Here is a 17,026-nt window from a genome sequence, read left to right on the forward strand (position 1 = left end):
TCCGGGAAAGTAGTGAGGGACTGTGTCTATTAACTGTATTGTATTCTCCTACATTCATTCATTCATTCAATCGTATTTATTGAGTGCTCACTGTGTGCAGAGCACTGTACCAAGCGCTTGGGAAGTACAAGTCAGCAACATATAGGGATGGTCTCTACCCAACAACGGGCTCAGTCTAGACACAGAGTACACACAGAGTACAGTGCTCTGCACAGGGTAATAATAATAATAATAATAATGGCATTTATTAAGCACTTACTGTGTGCAAAGCACTGTTCTAAGTGCTGGGGAGTTTACAAGGTGATCAGGTTGTCCCATGTGGGGCTCACAGTCTTAACCCCCATTTTACAGATGAGGGAACTGAGGCCCAGAGAAGTGAAGTGACTTGCCCAAAGTCACACAGCTGACAATTGGCGGAGCTGGGATTTGAACCCATGAACTCTGACTGCAAAGCCCGGGCTCTTTCCACTGAGCCACGCTGCTTCTCATGAAGTCACACAGCTGACAAGTGGCAGAGCCAGGATTTGAACCCATGACCTCTGACTCCACAGCCCGGGCTCATTCCACTGAGCCATGCTGCTTCTCTGCATCATAATAACAATGATGATGGTATCTGTTGACTCTGGGCCTCAGTTCCCTCATCTGTAAAACGGGTAAGCACTCGATAATACTATTGATTAATTGATTGATTGTAAACCTGGTCCCCAAAGAAGCAGCAGGGCCTAGTGCCTGGGCCGAGGGCCAGGGAGTTAGAAGGACCTGGATTCTAATCCTGGCTCCACCACTGGTCTGTTGTGCAGATTGCTGTGTAACCTTGGGGAAGTCACTTCACTTCTCTGGGCCTCAGTTACCTCATCTGTAAAATGGGAATTAAGACTGAAAGCCCCATGCGGGATATGACTGTGTCCAAATTGATTACCTTGTAACTACCCAAATGCTGAACACCATAAAATAAATAAAGAAATAAATACATCTAGCAGGTTTACGTTGCTACCTGTAATTTATTTTAATGTCTGTCACCCTTTCTACACTGTAAGTTCCTCAAGGGAAGGGATCATCCCGGTTCCGTTTCTTGTCTGCTGTGTGACCTTGGGCAAGTTACTTCACTTCTCTGGGCCTCAGTTACCTCATCTGTAGAATGGGGATTGAGACTAGGAGCCCCATGTGGGACAGGGACCGTGTCCAACCTGATTTGCGAGTGTCCACCCTGGCACTTAGTACGGTGCCTGGCACATAGAGAAGCAGCGTGGCTCAGTGGAAAGAGCCCGGGCTTTGGAGTCAGAGGTCTTGGGTTCGAATTCCGAATCTGCCACAAGTCTGCTGTGTGACCTTGGGCAAGTCACTTAACTTCTCTGAGCTTCAGTTCCCTCATCTGTAAAATGGGGAGTGACTGTGAGCCCCACGTGGGACAACCTGATTACGTTGTATCCCCCCCCCAGCGCTTAGAACAGTGCTTTACACATAGTAAGCGCTTAACAATAAATGCCATCATTATTATTATTATTATTATAGTAAGCACTTAACAAATACCTCAATTATAATTATTATTACCGTACTCTCCCAAGTGATTAGTACACGGTCAGTACGTGGCAAGTGCTCAATAAATACCATAGATTGTCTGACCCACCCTTTCTCGCTGAGAACCTACAGTTTGGAACTCCAACTCCGATCCAGCTGGAAAACCACTAGGGGATTCTGGTCCTGTCCTTTTTCCATTCCAGGCCTCAGTTTGCCCCTAAGAAAAATGGGGAGAACCATGACTCCTCCTCTTCTCTGTTGCTTCGGTATTGGGAGAGTTACCTACCAAAGCTCTCTGTAGGCTCCAGACCTACTTTGCCACCAAAGCTCTTTAATCGCCAACAGCTGATAGGGTGTTTTCAGTTTCATTCCACTTCTTTGATTCCTGGCCACCTGCTGCCTTTTGGACTGGATGAACATGATAGAAGAGTTGTACCCAGAGCCAAGAATCCAGCGAGGAATTATCCCTTAATGGTGTCTTTGGAAGAGCCATTGTGTCAACAAGGTTTTCAAAAATTACATCACGTCATAACGGAAAGATATTATTTACTGGCTAGAAGGACGAGAATTGATTAATAGTGGAAAGTGCACACGTCTGGGAGTCAGAGGACCTGATGCTCTGCACACAGTAAATGCTCAGTAAATACGACTGAATGAATGAATGAACCTGGGTTCCAATAAATAAATAAATGATGGCATTTGTTAAGCACTTACTATGAGCCAAGCACTGCTCTAAGCGCTGGGGTAGATACAAGGTAATCAGGTTGTCCCACATGGGGCTCACAGTCTCCATCCCTATTTTACAGATGAGGAAACTGAGGCACAGAGAAGTTAAAGTGACTTGCCCAAAGTCACAGAGCTGATAAGTGGCGGAGCTGGGATTAGAACCCACGACCACTGAGTCCCAAGCCCAGGCTCTTTCCACTAAGCCATGCTGGTATTTGTTAAGTGCTCACTATGTGCCAGCCACTGTACTATAAGAGCTGATTCGGGCTCCTCCACATGCCTGTTGCATGACGTGGAGCAAGTCACTTCACTTTTCTGTGCCTCAGTTTCCTTCCTCTGCAAAATGGGGAATCAATATCTGTTCTCCCTCCTACTTAGACTGTGAGCCCCATGTGGGATCCAATTATTTTGTATCTGCCCCAGCACTTAGTACAGTCGCGTGGCTCAGTGGAAAGAGCACGGGCTTTGGAGCCAGAGGTCATGGGTTCGAACCCCAGCTCCACCACGTGTCTGCTGCGTGACCTTGGGCAAGTCACTGAACTTCTCGGAGCCTCAGTTACCTCATCTGTAAAATGGGGATGATAACTGTGAGCCCCATGCGGGACAACCTGATCACCTTGTATCCCCCCCAGCGCTAAGAACAGTGCTTTGCACATGGTAAGCGCTTAACAAATGCCATCATTATTATTATTATTATTACAGTCCTTGGCACATAGTAAGCTGTTAACAAATACCACAATTATTGCTATTATTAATAATAATAATATTGGTATTTGTTAAGTTCTTACTACGTAGGAAGCACTGTTCTAAGCACTAGGATAGATACAAGGTTATCAGGTTGTCCCATGTAGGGCTCAAAGTCTTAATTCTCATTTTACAGATGACATAACTGAGGCACAGAGAAGTTAAGCAACTTGCCCAAAGTCACACAGCTGACAAATGGCAGAGATGGGATTAGAACCCATGACCTCTGACGCCCAGGCCTGTGCTCTTTCCACTAAGCCATGTTGCTTCTCATTATTAATATTATTATTATTAGTTAATCAGGTAATTTTACCTGAAAAATCATGAGAAACAACATGGCCTACTGGAAAGAGCAGAGGACAGGGAGTTAGGAGGTCTGCATTCTAATCCTGGCTCTGTCACTTGCCTACTTAGTGACCTTGGGCAAATCTCTTGAGTCCTCTGAGCCTCAGTTTCCTCATCTGTAAAATGGGGATAAAATGTCTGTTCTCTCCCTCCTTGGAATATGAGGTCCATGTTGGTCTCATTTAATTGTACTGCATCTACCCCAGGATTTAGCACAGTGCTAGGCACATAGTAAGTCCTCAACAGGTCATCATTATAATAATAATAATGATGGTATTTGTTAAGCGCTTACTATGTGCAAAGCACTGTTCTAAGCGCTGGGGAGGTTACAAGGTGATCAGTTTGTCCCCACCATTTTAATCCCCATTTTACAGATGAGGTAACTGAGGCACAGAGAAGTGAAGTGAGTTGCCCAAAGTCACACAGCTGACAGTTGGCGGAGCTGGGATTTGAACCCATGAACTCTGACTCCAAAGCCCGGGCTCTTTCCACTGAGCCACGCTGCTTCTCTAATGATTATGATTAATTCCTTTGGGGTTTGTTGGCTCTTACAATTATCACCTAAGTAAACCGCCTCCGCCAGGGAGGCACCGATATTACTTTGAGTCACCAGGGCTTCTCTCAGAAAAAACTGGAGAAGGGTATGTCCACCACACAGACACGGAACCCAAGCCCCATCCCTTCTGGCAGAACTCCCGGAACTACCCTAGTGCTTAGTACAGTGCCCAGCACATAGTAAGTGCTTAACAAATACATTTAAAAAAAACACCCACACCTCTGAAGGGGCTTTGACAGCATGTAAATCAATCAATCAATCAATCAATCGTATTTATTGAGCGCTTACTGTGTGCAGAGCACTGTACTAAGCGCAAAGACAGTGCCTGGAGTGATGGAGAGCAGGAAGACACCCTTCAACAACAACAATAATCATAATAGTTGTAATACTTGTGGAGTGCTAATGTGCTGAGCACTGGGGTAGATACAAGTTAATCAGATCAGTTAGCCAGTCACTCGTATTTATTGAGCGCTTACTGTGTGCAGAGCATTATACCGCTAACCTTCTCACCGTGCCTCGTTCTCGCCTGTCCCACCGTCGACCCCTGACCCTCGTCCTACCTCTGGCCTGGAATGCCCTCCCTCCACACATCTACCAAGCTCGCTCTCTTCCTCCCTTCAAAGCCCTACTGAGAGCTCACCTCCTCCAGGAGGCCTTCCCAGACTGAGCCCCCCATTTTCCTCTCCTCCTCTTCCTCCCCTCCCTATCGATCCCCCTCCCTTCCTCTGCCCTACCCCCTTCCCCTTAGCACTTGTATATATTTGTACATATTTATTACTCTTATTTGCACATACTTATTACTCTATTTTACTAATGATATGTACATAGTTATAATTCTATTTATTCTGATGGCATTGACGTCTGTCTACTTGTTTTGTTCTGTTGTCTGTCTCCCGCTTCTAGACTGTGAGCCCGTTGTTGGGTAGGGACCGTCTCTATATGTTGCCAACTTGGACTTCCCAAGTGCTTAGTACAGTGCTCTGCACACAGTAAGCGCTCAGTAAATACAATTGAATGAATAGGCTGATGATTTGTACTTCCCAAGTGCTTAGTCCAGTGCTCTGCACACAGTAAGCGCTCAATAAATACGACTGAATAATGAATAAATGAATGTACTAAGCGGTTGGGAGAGTATGATAATAACAATATAACAGACACATTCCCTGCCCACAGTGAGCTTGAATTCTAGAGAGGAAGGTTGGACACAGTCCCTGTCCCTCATAAAACTTACAGTCTTAAGGGCAAGGGAGAACAGGTACTTTAATCCTCACTGTACCGATGAAGAAATCGAGGCACAGGGAACTTAAGAGACTTTCCATGATCACACAGCAGGCAAGTGGTGAAGCTGAGACTAGAACCCAGTTGTCCGAGCTCCCTGGCCCGCCCAAGGACTGTGTTTAGCTTCCTAAAATTTAACACTCATCTCTTGGATTGCTGATTTTGTAATTGATGGTTGTTTCCTAGGTCACTGCTATTGCCCTCCCTATAGGACTGCTTACGTCCATGTATACTGAGAAAGGAACCGTGTCGAATCTGTTTTTCCCGTCATTCTCACAGGCCAGCGAATGTGTACCAAATGCCATTAGTAATTCACCCATGTGAGAAAGGCACTTCTTGGTCCGCAGGATTGAATTCCGAATGAAATTCATTTGCTGGTGTTTTCCGTTTTTCACGTCTTCGTTGTCCCACTGTACAGCCCCTATCAAATCCCCAGGTGGCTTTGGATCGGGCAGGGGTTATTTTACTTACTAAGAAGCAGAGGTTCCTATATAACCAAAGCCAACCAGTCGCAGAGCCACAGTTAAAATTTCAAGGTCTCAGATCTCGGGCCTCTGCTTAGGACCCTGTTAGCACCCCTCGACTAAGCACTAGGATAAAGGGGTTATGAAAGTCCCCCAGATGTCCTGACTCACTGGGTGAAATGGATCGTCATCACCTTAGTTGATACTCAATCTTCCTCTCCAAACGACCCTAGACCTACAAGAAGAAACTCAACAGCTGGTTAATTCCTGGAGTTCGACTTGGTCTTCGAGGAGAAGCACCGTGGCTCAGTGGAAAGACCACGGGCTTTGGAGTCAGAGGTCAGGGGTTCATCATCATCATCATCAATCGTATTTATTGAGCGCTTACTGTGTGCAGAGCACTGTACTAAGCGCTTGGGAAGTACAAATTGGACAAATCCCAGCTCCGCCAATTGTCAGTTGTGTGACTTCGGGCAAGTCACTTAATTTCTCTGTTGTGCCTCAGTTACCTCATCCGTAAAATGGGGATTAAGACTGTGAGCCCCCCACGGGACAACCTGATCACCTTGTAACCTCCCCAGTGCTTAAAACAGTGCTTTGCACATAGTAAGCGCTTAATAAATGCCATTATTATTATTATTATATCACAAAGAGAAAATGCAGATGAGGAAACTACAGAGTGATCTCCTTTGGGGGCAATAAAGGATTCATTCATAAAAAGTTACGCATCATTTATGGCTAGATTTTCACACATTTCCCTGGGAAAGTATGCGCTGCCCGTTTTTTTTCCTAGCAAGAAGCGTACTTTCACAATCCATCCTAATCCGCCTCCCCTCCTGCAAAAGCAGCATTGACCTGCCTCCTCCCTCAGATTTCATGGGCCCAGACCAGCTCACACAAGGCACTTGTTCGAAACACAAAGCTTCACTAACAACTGCGTTTGGAGATGGTGGAGTGGGCCAAATATTTGGCAAAATAGAAATTCTACCAGCGCAGAGTGACAACACGAGGCATCAGGCTCTCTCCAGCGGCACTCTCGCCCCCACACACCCACGCACAAGTTTATGCGCAGGCAGCTGGCAGGGCAGAGTTCGCGACGGGCGAAAGCACACCGTGTCCACCATCGCCGCCATCCACCCAGGGGACCGGAGGAGGAAGGGTCGGCTGCTCTATGCCTCTCCCGCCTTCCTCTGAAGGAAAAAGCAAAAAATCCCTTTGCACGTGGGCTCCTGTCCAGGCTTGGGCAAGTTCTCCTCCTCTGATCTTGACCACTTTCTTCTGCCTCGAATCCCTTCTATTTTTCTCCTTAGCAGTAATTGTTAAGCTCTTCCTTTATGCCAGACACTGTACTAAGCGCTGCAGTAGATACAAGCGATTTATTTTGTTAATGATGTGCTTATAGCTATAATTCTATTTGTTCTGACGATTTTGACACCTGTCTACACGTTTTGTTTAGTTGTCTGTCTCCCCCTTCTAGACTGTGAGCCCGTTGTTGAGGAGGGGCCGTCTCTATATGTTGCCGACTTGTACTTCCCAAGCGCTTAGTACAATGCTCTGCACACAGGAAGTGCTCAATAAATACGATTGAATGAATGAATGAATGTAAAGCTAATCAATCAGGTTGGACACAGTCCATGTCCCACATGGGGCTCCCCATTTTATAAGTGAGTTCACTAGACTGTCAATCCCATGTGGGATAACCTGATCACCTTGTAACCTCCCCAGAGCTTAGAACAGTGCTCTGCACATAGTAAGCACTTAATAAATGCCATCATCATTATTATTATTATTATTATTGTTCACGGAGGCCCAGAGAAGTGAAGTGACTTGCCCACAGTCACACAGCAGACAACTGGAGGAGCTAGGACTAGAACTCGGGTCATTCTGTCTCCAAGGTCTGTGCTCTATCCAATAGTACACGCTGCTTCCTTCCCCCATCACAGTGTGCTTCCCACAGGACACAAAAGCAAGTAAAGTCAAATAAATGAATGTGCAGGTAAATATATAAATCAGTTACATAAATAAATGAAAATATCTACAAGGGCTGAGGTTAGGAATAAAGTACCCAGAGGCTAAGGGAACTTGGGTGTTGTGAAGTAATCAGGGAAGGCTTCCTGAAAGAGGTGTGGTTTTATGAGGGCTTTACATAGGGGGAGAACTGTGGTCTGACAGATTTGGGAGGAAGGGCAGGAGGGGTGACAGGGTTGATGAGGGGGTCAAAGGTGAGGGGATTGGGTGACCTTGGGAGGGTCAAAGAGTGTAAGTTGAGGGGCAGCAAGTGAAGAGAGCTGACATATAAGATGGAGAAATCCAGCAGGGGTTTGTGAAGCCAAGGGTCAGGAAGCTGAGCTTGGCACAGAGGACGATGGGTTGGCACTGGATTTTTCCGAGGAGCAGAGAGGTGGATGCAGAGCGAGGCTGTAAGAAGAAGATCAAGACAGCAATTTTTTTTTGACGGTATTTGTTAAGCACTTACTATGTGCGAAGCGCTGTTCTAAATGCTGGGGGGATACAAGGTGATCAGTTGTCCCACGTGAGGCTCACAGTCTTCATCTCCATTTTACAGATGAGGTAACTGAGGCACAGAGAAGTTAAGTGGCTCGCCCAAGGTCACACAGCTGACAAGTGGCGGAGCTGGGATTCAAACCCATGTCCTCTGACTCCCAAGCCTGTGCCCTTTCCACTGAGCCATGCTGCTTCTCTTTGAAATGTACTCTCCCAAGAGTTTAGTACAGTGCTTGGCACACGGCACATGCTCGATGAAATACCAATCAATCAATCAGTCTTATTTTTTAAGTGCTTACTCTGGGCACAGTACTGTACTAAACACTTGGGAGAGTATGATTATAACGGAGTTGGTAGACACATTCCTTGCCCACAGTGAGCTTACATTCTAACGAACATTAATATAAATAAAAAATAAATTGTTAAAATAATTAAAGTTAAAAAAACTATTAAATATATAAGTACCATTGATTGATTGGTGGAAAAGTAGGAACTGAAGTGATGAATGGGATTGCACAGTGCCAGTGCTTAGAACAGTGCTTGGCACATAAGAAGTGCTTAACAAATACCATTATTATTATTATTGCTCAGTTAAACTAATGTGAGATGGACCTTAACGAAGCAGAACTCCCCAGTACGTCCAATATAAAATCTTTTCTAATAGTCAGTAATTCATAATTTTCATTCAATCGCTTTAGGGTCAACCTACTATCTAACAAGAAGTTCAATATTTCTTTCAGTTTGGGTGCAAACATTCCAGAGTTGACTCACCTAAGAGTGGGGCTTTTCTCCAATAGCCGTCCCGGACTTCGATATAATCGTACCAACACAGGCGGCTTTTAAACAAGTCCATAGATGTGAAGTTTAAAACAATCTGTAAAGAGTTAGGGCAGGATTACCTTTGCGAGAAGAGTCAGTGGAGCTAGGTGATGTTCCGCAAAAGGCCTGGGACAACCAGACCGCCTCTACTTTCATTCATATATTTATAATCGTTGTGGTACGTGTTCAGCATTTTCTATTCATTCACTCATTCAATCATATTTATTGAGCGCTTACTGTGTGCAGAGCACTGTACGAAGCGTTTGGGAATGTGACTGGCATGCTACTAAGTGCTGGTGTAGATACAAGATGATCAGGTCAGACACAGTTCCTGTCCCTCGTGGAGTCCGCGGATAAAAGGGGAGGGAGAACAGGCGTTTAATCCCCGTTTTACAGATGAAGTAACTGAGGCCTAGAGAAGTTAAGTGACTTGCTCAAGGACACACAGCATGAAAGTGACAGATTGGGATTAGAACCCAATCTGATTCTGAGTCCTTTGCTCAATCCACTAGACCACACTGCTCTTGGGCATTCAGTTATTTGCTCAGCTGTTTATTTACTATTTCCAGCTTAATAAGTCAATCAAACGATCCTATTTATTGAGCACTTACAGTGTGAAGAGCACTATACTAAGCGCTTGAGGGAGTAAAATATTACAGAGTGGGTAGACACATTCCCTGTCCACAGCGAGCTTAGAGTATAGAGCCTATCCTTGTTCTTCCTCCTGCTTTCCTTATCTGAAATTAATTTCATCTCCTCCATTTGAATGGGAAGTCCTTGAAGACAAAGAACATGTGTCTTCCTACTACAGTACTCTCCCAAGTGCTTAGTACACTGCCTAGCAGTCAGTAGGCACTATGTAAATAGCATTGATTGGTAGGAGGTCTAAATAATAATAACGACAATAACTATGGTATTTCTTAAGCACTTACTATGTGTCAAGCACTATTCTAAGAGCTGGAGTAGATAAGAGTTAAGTTGGACACAGTCCCTGTGCCACAAGGGGCTCACAGTCTTAATGCCCATTTTACAGATGAGGTAACTGAGGTTTAGAGAAGTTAAGTGATTTGCCCAAGGTCACACAGTAGACAAGTGGTGGAGCCGGGATTAGAACCCGGGTCCTTCTGATTCCCAGGCCTGTGCTCTATTCACAAGGCCGTGCTGCTTCTCAACAAAAGCAAACCAAAGGCATTCACCAGTTGGGCAGTGGGCCAACGGACTGGCCCGTGGTTGAAACCAGGAGGCAACCTGCACCCCTCAAAATCCAAGGAGGTTCTGAGGGCTGCTTGTGCCCTCCCTGCAGTTTGGGTTTGGAGGTAAGTGCTTAGTACAGTGCTCTGCACACAGTAATCACTCAATAAAAACGATTGAATGAATGAGGACGGAATCTTCTCCTGCCTTCAAGACATCTCTACTTGGAAGTCTTAACATATCCAAAACAGAGCTCCTTATCTTCCCACCCAAACCCCGTCCTCCCCCTGACTTTCCCACCACTGTAGATGGCCCCACCATCCTTCCTAGTTCTCAAACCCCATCACTCTTCCTATCTTGGTGTTTTCCTTGACTACTCTCTGTCATTCAACCCACATATTCAATCCGTCACTAAATCCTGTCGGTTCCACCTTTACGACACCGCTAAAATCTGCCCTTTCCTCTCCAAACTGCTACCACAATAATATAGTCACTTATCCTATCCCGCTTGGATTAATAATGATGGTATTTGTTAAGCACTTACTATGTGCCTGTTCTAAGCGCTGGGGTAGAACAAGGTAATCGGTTGTCCTACGTGGGGTTCAGTCTTAGTCTCCATTTGACAGATGAGGTAACTGAGGCACAGAGAAGTGACTTGCCCAAAGTCACACAGCTGATAAGTGGTGGAGCCGGGATTAAAACCCGTAACTTCTGACTCGGAGGCCCGTGCCCTTTCCACTGTAGTGCATCAGCCTCCTTGCCTTGCATCAGCCTCCTAGCCTCCTGTCTCGCCCCACTCAAGCCCATATTTCACTCCGCTGCCCTGATCATTTTTCTATAGAAATGCTCAGGACATGTTTCCCACTCCTCAAAAAACTCCAGTGGTTGCCCATCTACCTCCACATCATACAAAAACTCCTCACCATTGGCTTCAAAGCAGTACATCGCCTTGTCCCCTCCTACGTCCCCTCACTACTCTCGTAATACAACCCAGCCTGCACCCTTGGCTTCTCTAATACTAACCTTCTCACTGTGCCTCTCTCTTGTTTACCTCGCCACCGACCCAGTCCTATGAATTACCAGAACCACTGGGAACATGTCTACCGACTCTTGTTTTGTACTCTCCCAAGTACTTACTACAGTGGTCTACAAATGATAAGCACCCGATAAATACCATTGTTTGACTGGCCGCCTGATTCTGGCAATATTAATCAGGTCGATTGTTTTGTATTTTCCCAAGAACTTTTCATTGCCGACCTCTTGCCCACATCCTCCCTCTGGCCTGGGATGCCCTCCCTCCTCATATCAGACAGATAATTGCTCTCCCCCACTTCAAAATCTTATTGAAGGCACATAATAATAATAATAATAATAATAATAATAATAATAATGGTATTTGTTAAGCACTTACTACGTGCCAAGCACTGTTCGGATACAAGGTGATCGGGTTGTCCCACGTGGGGCTCACAGTCTTACAGATGAGATAACTGAGACACAGAGAAGTTAAGTGACTTGCCCAAAGTCACACAGCTGACAAGTGGCAGAGTCGGGATTAGAACCCATGACCTCTGACTCCCGAGCCCGTGCTCTTTCCACTGAGCCATGCTGCTTCTCACATCTCCTCCAAGAAGCCTTCCCTGACTAAGCCTTCCTCTCCTCTTCTCCCACTCCCTTCTGCACCGCTCTTACTTGCTCCTTCATTCATCCTCCCTCCCATCCCCATAGCATATATGTATATAGCTGTCTATGTCTGTCATTCATTTATTTATCTATTTATTTCTTTATATATATTAATGTCTGTCTCCCCCTCTGGCCTGTGAGCTCATTGTGGGCAGGAATGTGTCTGCTGTTAAATTGTTCTCTCCCAAGCACTTAGTACAGTGCTTTGCACACACTAAGCACTCAATAAATATGACAATCAATGAATGAATTAGTACAGTGCTCTGCCCACAGAAGTGCTCAAAAATACCATAATTAATTGATTGATTGATTCTGGCCATTCAATGCAATACACTATCAGGTCTACTGTTTTGTACTCTCCCAAGTGCTTAGTACAGTGGTCTGAAAACAATAAGCACCCAATAAGTACCACTGATTGATGGGTTTTAATAACAATAATAATTATAATAATAATTATGTTGGTATTTGTTAAGTGCTTACTATGTGCCAAGCACTGTTCTTAGTGCTGAGATAGATACAAAGTAATCAGGTTGTCCCACGTGGGGCTTACAGTCTTAATCCCCATTTTTCAGATGTGGGAACTGAGGCCCGGAGAAGTGAAGTGATTTGCCCAAGGTCACACAGCTGACAAGTGGCGGAGCCGGGATTAGAACCCACGACCTCTGGCTCCCCAGCCCAGGCTCTTTCCACTGAGCCACGCTGCTTCTCTAGCACTTTTAGCAGTTCAGTGCGATACACTATCAGGTCTCTTGTTTTGTACTTTCCCAAGTGCTTAGTACAGTGCTCTGCCCACGGTAACTGCTCAATAAATACCACTGATTGATTGACGGAGTCTTTTCTGTGTGTGGAGCAGGGTACTAAGCACTTGGGAGAGTCAATACACATGTTCCACCCTCAAGGGACCCCTCAAGGACCTTGGATTTGCCCAAATTCACTCAGAAGGCATGTAGCGGAGGCAGGATTAGAACTCAGGTCTCCTGAGCTATGCTCTTTCCACTAGGCCATGCTGCTTCTTTGTTTGCAAAAGGAGAGTCCTGTTTTCTAAACAGTTGGGGAGACCTCGGGCCTCTGTTTTGTTATCCAAAAGGCCCTCGTCGCCCCACCCGGCCTGAATTACACGTGCTGAATCCCAGGAGCTTCCACACCTACCTTCTCCCCTGGGGTAACCGATATCCTCCAGACACAGTGGGAATACGAAGGGTAGCCATTCGGAAAACCAGGAGCGGAAAAATTCCCCGTCGTGTCCTGCAGGGTCTCCCCACATGCTGCTCAATGAAAAACAACAAACAATGAGTCACTTCTTGCAGTCCAGGCTTGAGGAAAAGGGACTTTACTATAGCACTAGGGAATGTGAATGATCTAAACAATCTAAGAGCAGGAGACCCTTTAAGCAAATTAGATGGACTTAGCCAAATGTCCTAAATCCAGTAATGGGCTAGGAAGGATTCCAATCACCTATGTAGGTTTATTTAGTACCTTTCTTTGGAGGAGATCAAAGCCCTAGCTACACATTATCTCACTAATCCTTGCACTATATGCCAATCTACGCCAGGATTAGGAAAGGGACACAACGAAATCTCAATTATCCAAGGTAATGGGGGGGAGAGGGAGAGAGCACACAGAAGTGCAATTAAAATCTACAGAAATCTACAGGGCCGAAACTTCATTCTAGCCATTAATGATGGCATTTATTAAGCGCTTACTATGTGCAAAGCACTGTTCTAAGTGCTGGGGAGGTTACAAGGTGATCATGTTGTCCCACAGGGGGCTCACAGTCTTAATCCCCATTTTTCAGATGAGGTAACTGAGGCACAAAGAAGTTAAGTGACTTGCCCAGAGTCACACAGCTGACAATTGGCAGAGCCAGGATTTGAACCCATGACCTCTGACTCCAAAGCCCATGCTCTTTCCACTGAGCCACGCTGCTTCCTCATTAGGGGTCAAGCTCCCTCCTATTGGGACAGTGAATTAATCTGAGTTTCTCCCATTTGCTTCAATCAACCTCTGGTAAAGAAGATGAGGATGAGAAGAGAAAAGGGGCCTAGGTAACAAGGGGCAGGAGGAGGAGGAAAAAGAGGAGGAGAAGAGGGGACCTGGATAAATCACAAACTGGGAAATTCATCCAGGAAAAATCAAGAGTTGATTAATAATCAAGGGAAGCAGCACAGCCTCTTGGAAAGATCACGGGCCTGGGTGTCAGAGGACCTGGATTCTAATCCCAGCTCCGCCACTTGCTGGCCGTGTGACCTTCGGCAAGTCACTCGACTTCTCTGCGCCTCAGTTTCTTCATCTGTTAAATGGGGATTTTAGAGTGGCGAAGGAGCCGAGCGTCACTACAGGGAAATACGGAAGAATGGCAAGAGACGAGCCATCCACAGCATCTTGCCCCTCCACTACCAGGCCTGGAAAGAATTCCTCCCATCAGCAAGCTAGAGCAAAGATTCCTTAGGAATTACTTAGCATTTACCCTGAACAATTAACACTAATCTGTAGGAACGTATACAGTTTTGTGGAGCTGGAGGGTATTTACCAGCAAATGCTATTAAGTTCCCATTTAAATCAGAGATGTTACGTGATATTTATGCCCTGCAGTTCAACCCTAACAAATTCCCAGGTGGCTAATGGTTGGGAATATGCTGAATTCCTGGCGTTTTCCCGGGGGAATGAGCACTGGGTTATCCTGGATCCCCTCCCCTCCCCAATCAGAGGCTTTCTTCTGGACATGCTGCCCACCCAGTCCTCTCCCACTCAGTCCAAGACCATGGTTTGTCAGTGGAGCCAGCAACCTTTGCGGTTAAGCATTCCTGCCTACCCCAGAAACTCGCAAATCCAACACAATCCCAGCCTGTCAGTAAATGGACGTAAAAACAATCACTGGGATCCCCCACACTGAAAACTTAAGCTGGCGATGGAGCGGGGGTTGGTGGGGGTGGCCTTGGAATCCTTTCATCAAAGGAAACATTAGCCCCGAGCTTTCGCATTCCATTTTGCTGCCGATAAGCGGGGTGTTTGTGAGATGCTGGAAGCCATTTGCGATAGCTGTGTTTACCTGGGCACTTGTAGAGTTTTCTGGCCTGGGCTATGTCTCCCTCGCTCAGCCGGACACGCTGGCCGATCGTTGGCCGTACACCGTTGTCATCTCGGCGGGGAAGGATCGTGTCTAAGAAGACCCCTCTGAGGGAAGAGGAGAGTCCAGGAGGACCAGTAAGCCGAAGAGACCGAGAGCTCGTTGAGACAGAGAGAGATAGACCCCGTGACCTGCCCTCCTTGCGTTCCCTGCTCTGTCCCTAATAATAAATAATTATAATCATTATGGTATTTGTTAAGCACTTACTATGTGCCAAGCACTGTTCTAAGCACCTGGGTAGATAATAATAATGGCATTTATTAAGCGCTTATTATGTGCAAAGCACTGTTCTATGCACTGGGGAGGTTACAAGGTGATCAGGTTGTCCCACTGGGGGCTCACAGTCTTCATCCCCATTTTACAGATGAGGTAACTGAGGCACAGAGAATCAATCAATCAATCGTATTTATTGAGCGCTTACTGTGTGCAGAGCACTGTACTAAGCGCTTGGGAAGTACAAGTTGGCAACATATAGAGACAGTCCCTACCCAACAGTGGGCTCACAGTCTAGAAGTCTAGAGAAGTTAAGTGACTTGCCCAAAGTCACACAGCTGACAATTGGCGGAGCCAGGATTTGAACCCATGACCTCTGACTCCAAAGCCCGTGCCCTTTCCATTGAGCCACGTAATTAGGTTAGACACAGTCCCTGTCCCACATGAGGCTCACACTCTTAATCCTCATTTTCCAGATGAGGCAACTGAGGCACAGTGAAGTGAAGCGACACACACAGCAGACAAACGGGCCTGCCCTGCCCTCGCTCCCATTCTGCCCTCCACTCACGCTCCCTCAGGAAGCATCGAGGCTTTCTGAAAGGGGCCGCAACACGATGCCATGTGGCACCTGGTCCGTGTTGAAGAGCTGTCTGCTCACTTCTAAATAGGAAGGCAACACTGCCGAATTTGGAAAATCTTCTCCGTGTCTGATGGAGGTTATTAAGGGCCACTGGGTCAATGGAAAGGGAGTTATTTAGTAAGAGACAACTGTGGCGGTAGGGATTACCTCAGAGTTCGGGCCTCCACCACATCCAGAGGCTCAGAGGTTTAGAGGCACCACCGATGAGACTGTCGGAGAGGAAGGAATGGGGAGCTGATCCTCCTAGGCTTAGCCACCCTTCAGACTTTGCTCAGGATAGAGTGTGGGGTGCCAAGGAGAGCAGGGGCGATCCCCTCGAGAAGGAGAAGTGGGGGAGGATCTGTGTGTGTGTGTGTGTAAATAATAATAATAATAATAGACTTTGTTAAGGGCTTACTACGTGCCAGGCGCTGTACTAAGCACTGGGTAGAGACGAGATAATCAGGTTAGACACAGTCCCTGTCCCACATGGGGCTCACAATCTTAATCCCCACTTTAATAATAATAATCATCATCATCATCAATCGTATTTCTTGAGCGCTTACTGTGTGCAGAGCACTGTACTAAGCGCTTGGGAAGTACAAGTTGGCAACATATAGAGACAGTCCCTACCCAACAGTGGGCTCACAGTCTAAAAGGGGGAGACAGAAAACAAAACCAAACAAACTAACAAAATAAAATAAATAGAATAGATATGTACAAGTAAAATAAATAAATAGAGTAACAAATATGTACAAACATATAAACAGGTGCTGTGGGGAAGGGAAGGAGGTAAGATGGGGGGGTGGAGAGGGGGACGAGGGGAGAGGAAGGAAGGGGCTCAGTCTGGGAAGGCCTCCTGGAGGAGGTGAGCTCTCAGTAGGGCCTTGAAGGGAGGAAGAGAGCTTGGCGGATGGGCAGCGGGAGGGCATTCCAGGCCCGGGGGATGACGTGGGCTGGGGGTCGATGGCGGGACAGGCGAGAACGAGGTACGGTGAGGAGATTAGCGGCAGAGGAGCGAAGGGTGCAGGCTGGGCTGGAGAAGGAGAGAAGGGAGGTGAGGTAGGAGGGGGCGAGGGGATGGACAGCCTTGAAGCCCAGGGTGAGGAGTTTCTGCCTGATGCGCAGATTGGTAGCCACTGGAGATTTTTGAGGAGGGGAGTAGCATGCCCAGAGCGTTTCTGGACAAAGACAATCCGGGCAGCAGCATGAAGTATGGATTGAAGTGGGGAGAGACACGA

The 17,026-nt window shown here is 46.4% G+C and overlaps 1 protein-coding gene across 1 annotated transcript in view; it reads right to left on the bottom strand.

The window, feature by feature from the left end:
* TLL2 (tolloid like 2) overlaps positions 1-17,026 on the bottom strand; it is a 195,504-nt gene that overhangs the window by 58,724 nt on the left and 119,754 nt on the right. The window contains exons 8-10 of the mRNA XM_038743348.1: positions 14,876-15,000; positions 12,976-13,091; positions 8,908-9,010 (exon numbers count right to left, since the gene is read on the bottom strand). Coding sequence (XP_038599276.1) covers positions 8,908-9,010; positions 12,976-13,091; positions 14,876-15,000 — 344 coding nt within the window. The remainder of the gene's footprint in view (positions 1-8,907; positions 9,011-12,975; positions 13,092-14,875; positions 15,001-17,026) is intronic.

This window comes from Tachyglossus aculeatus, chromosome 3 (assembly GCF_015852505.1).
Source record: "Tachyglossus aculeatus isolate mTacAcu1 chromosome 3, mTacAcu1.pri, whole genome shotgun sequence".
NCBI lineage: Eukaryota > Metazoa > Chordata > Mammalia > Monotremata > Tachyglossidae > Tachyglossus > Tachyglossus aculeatus.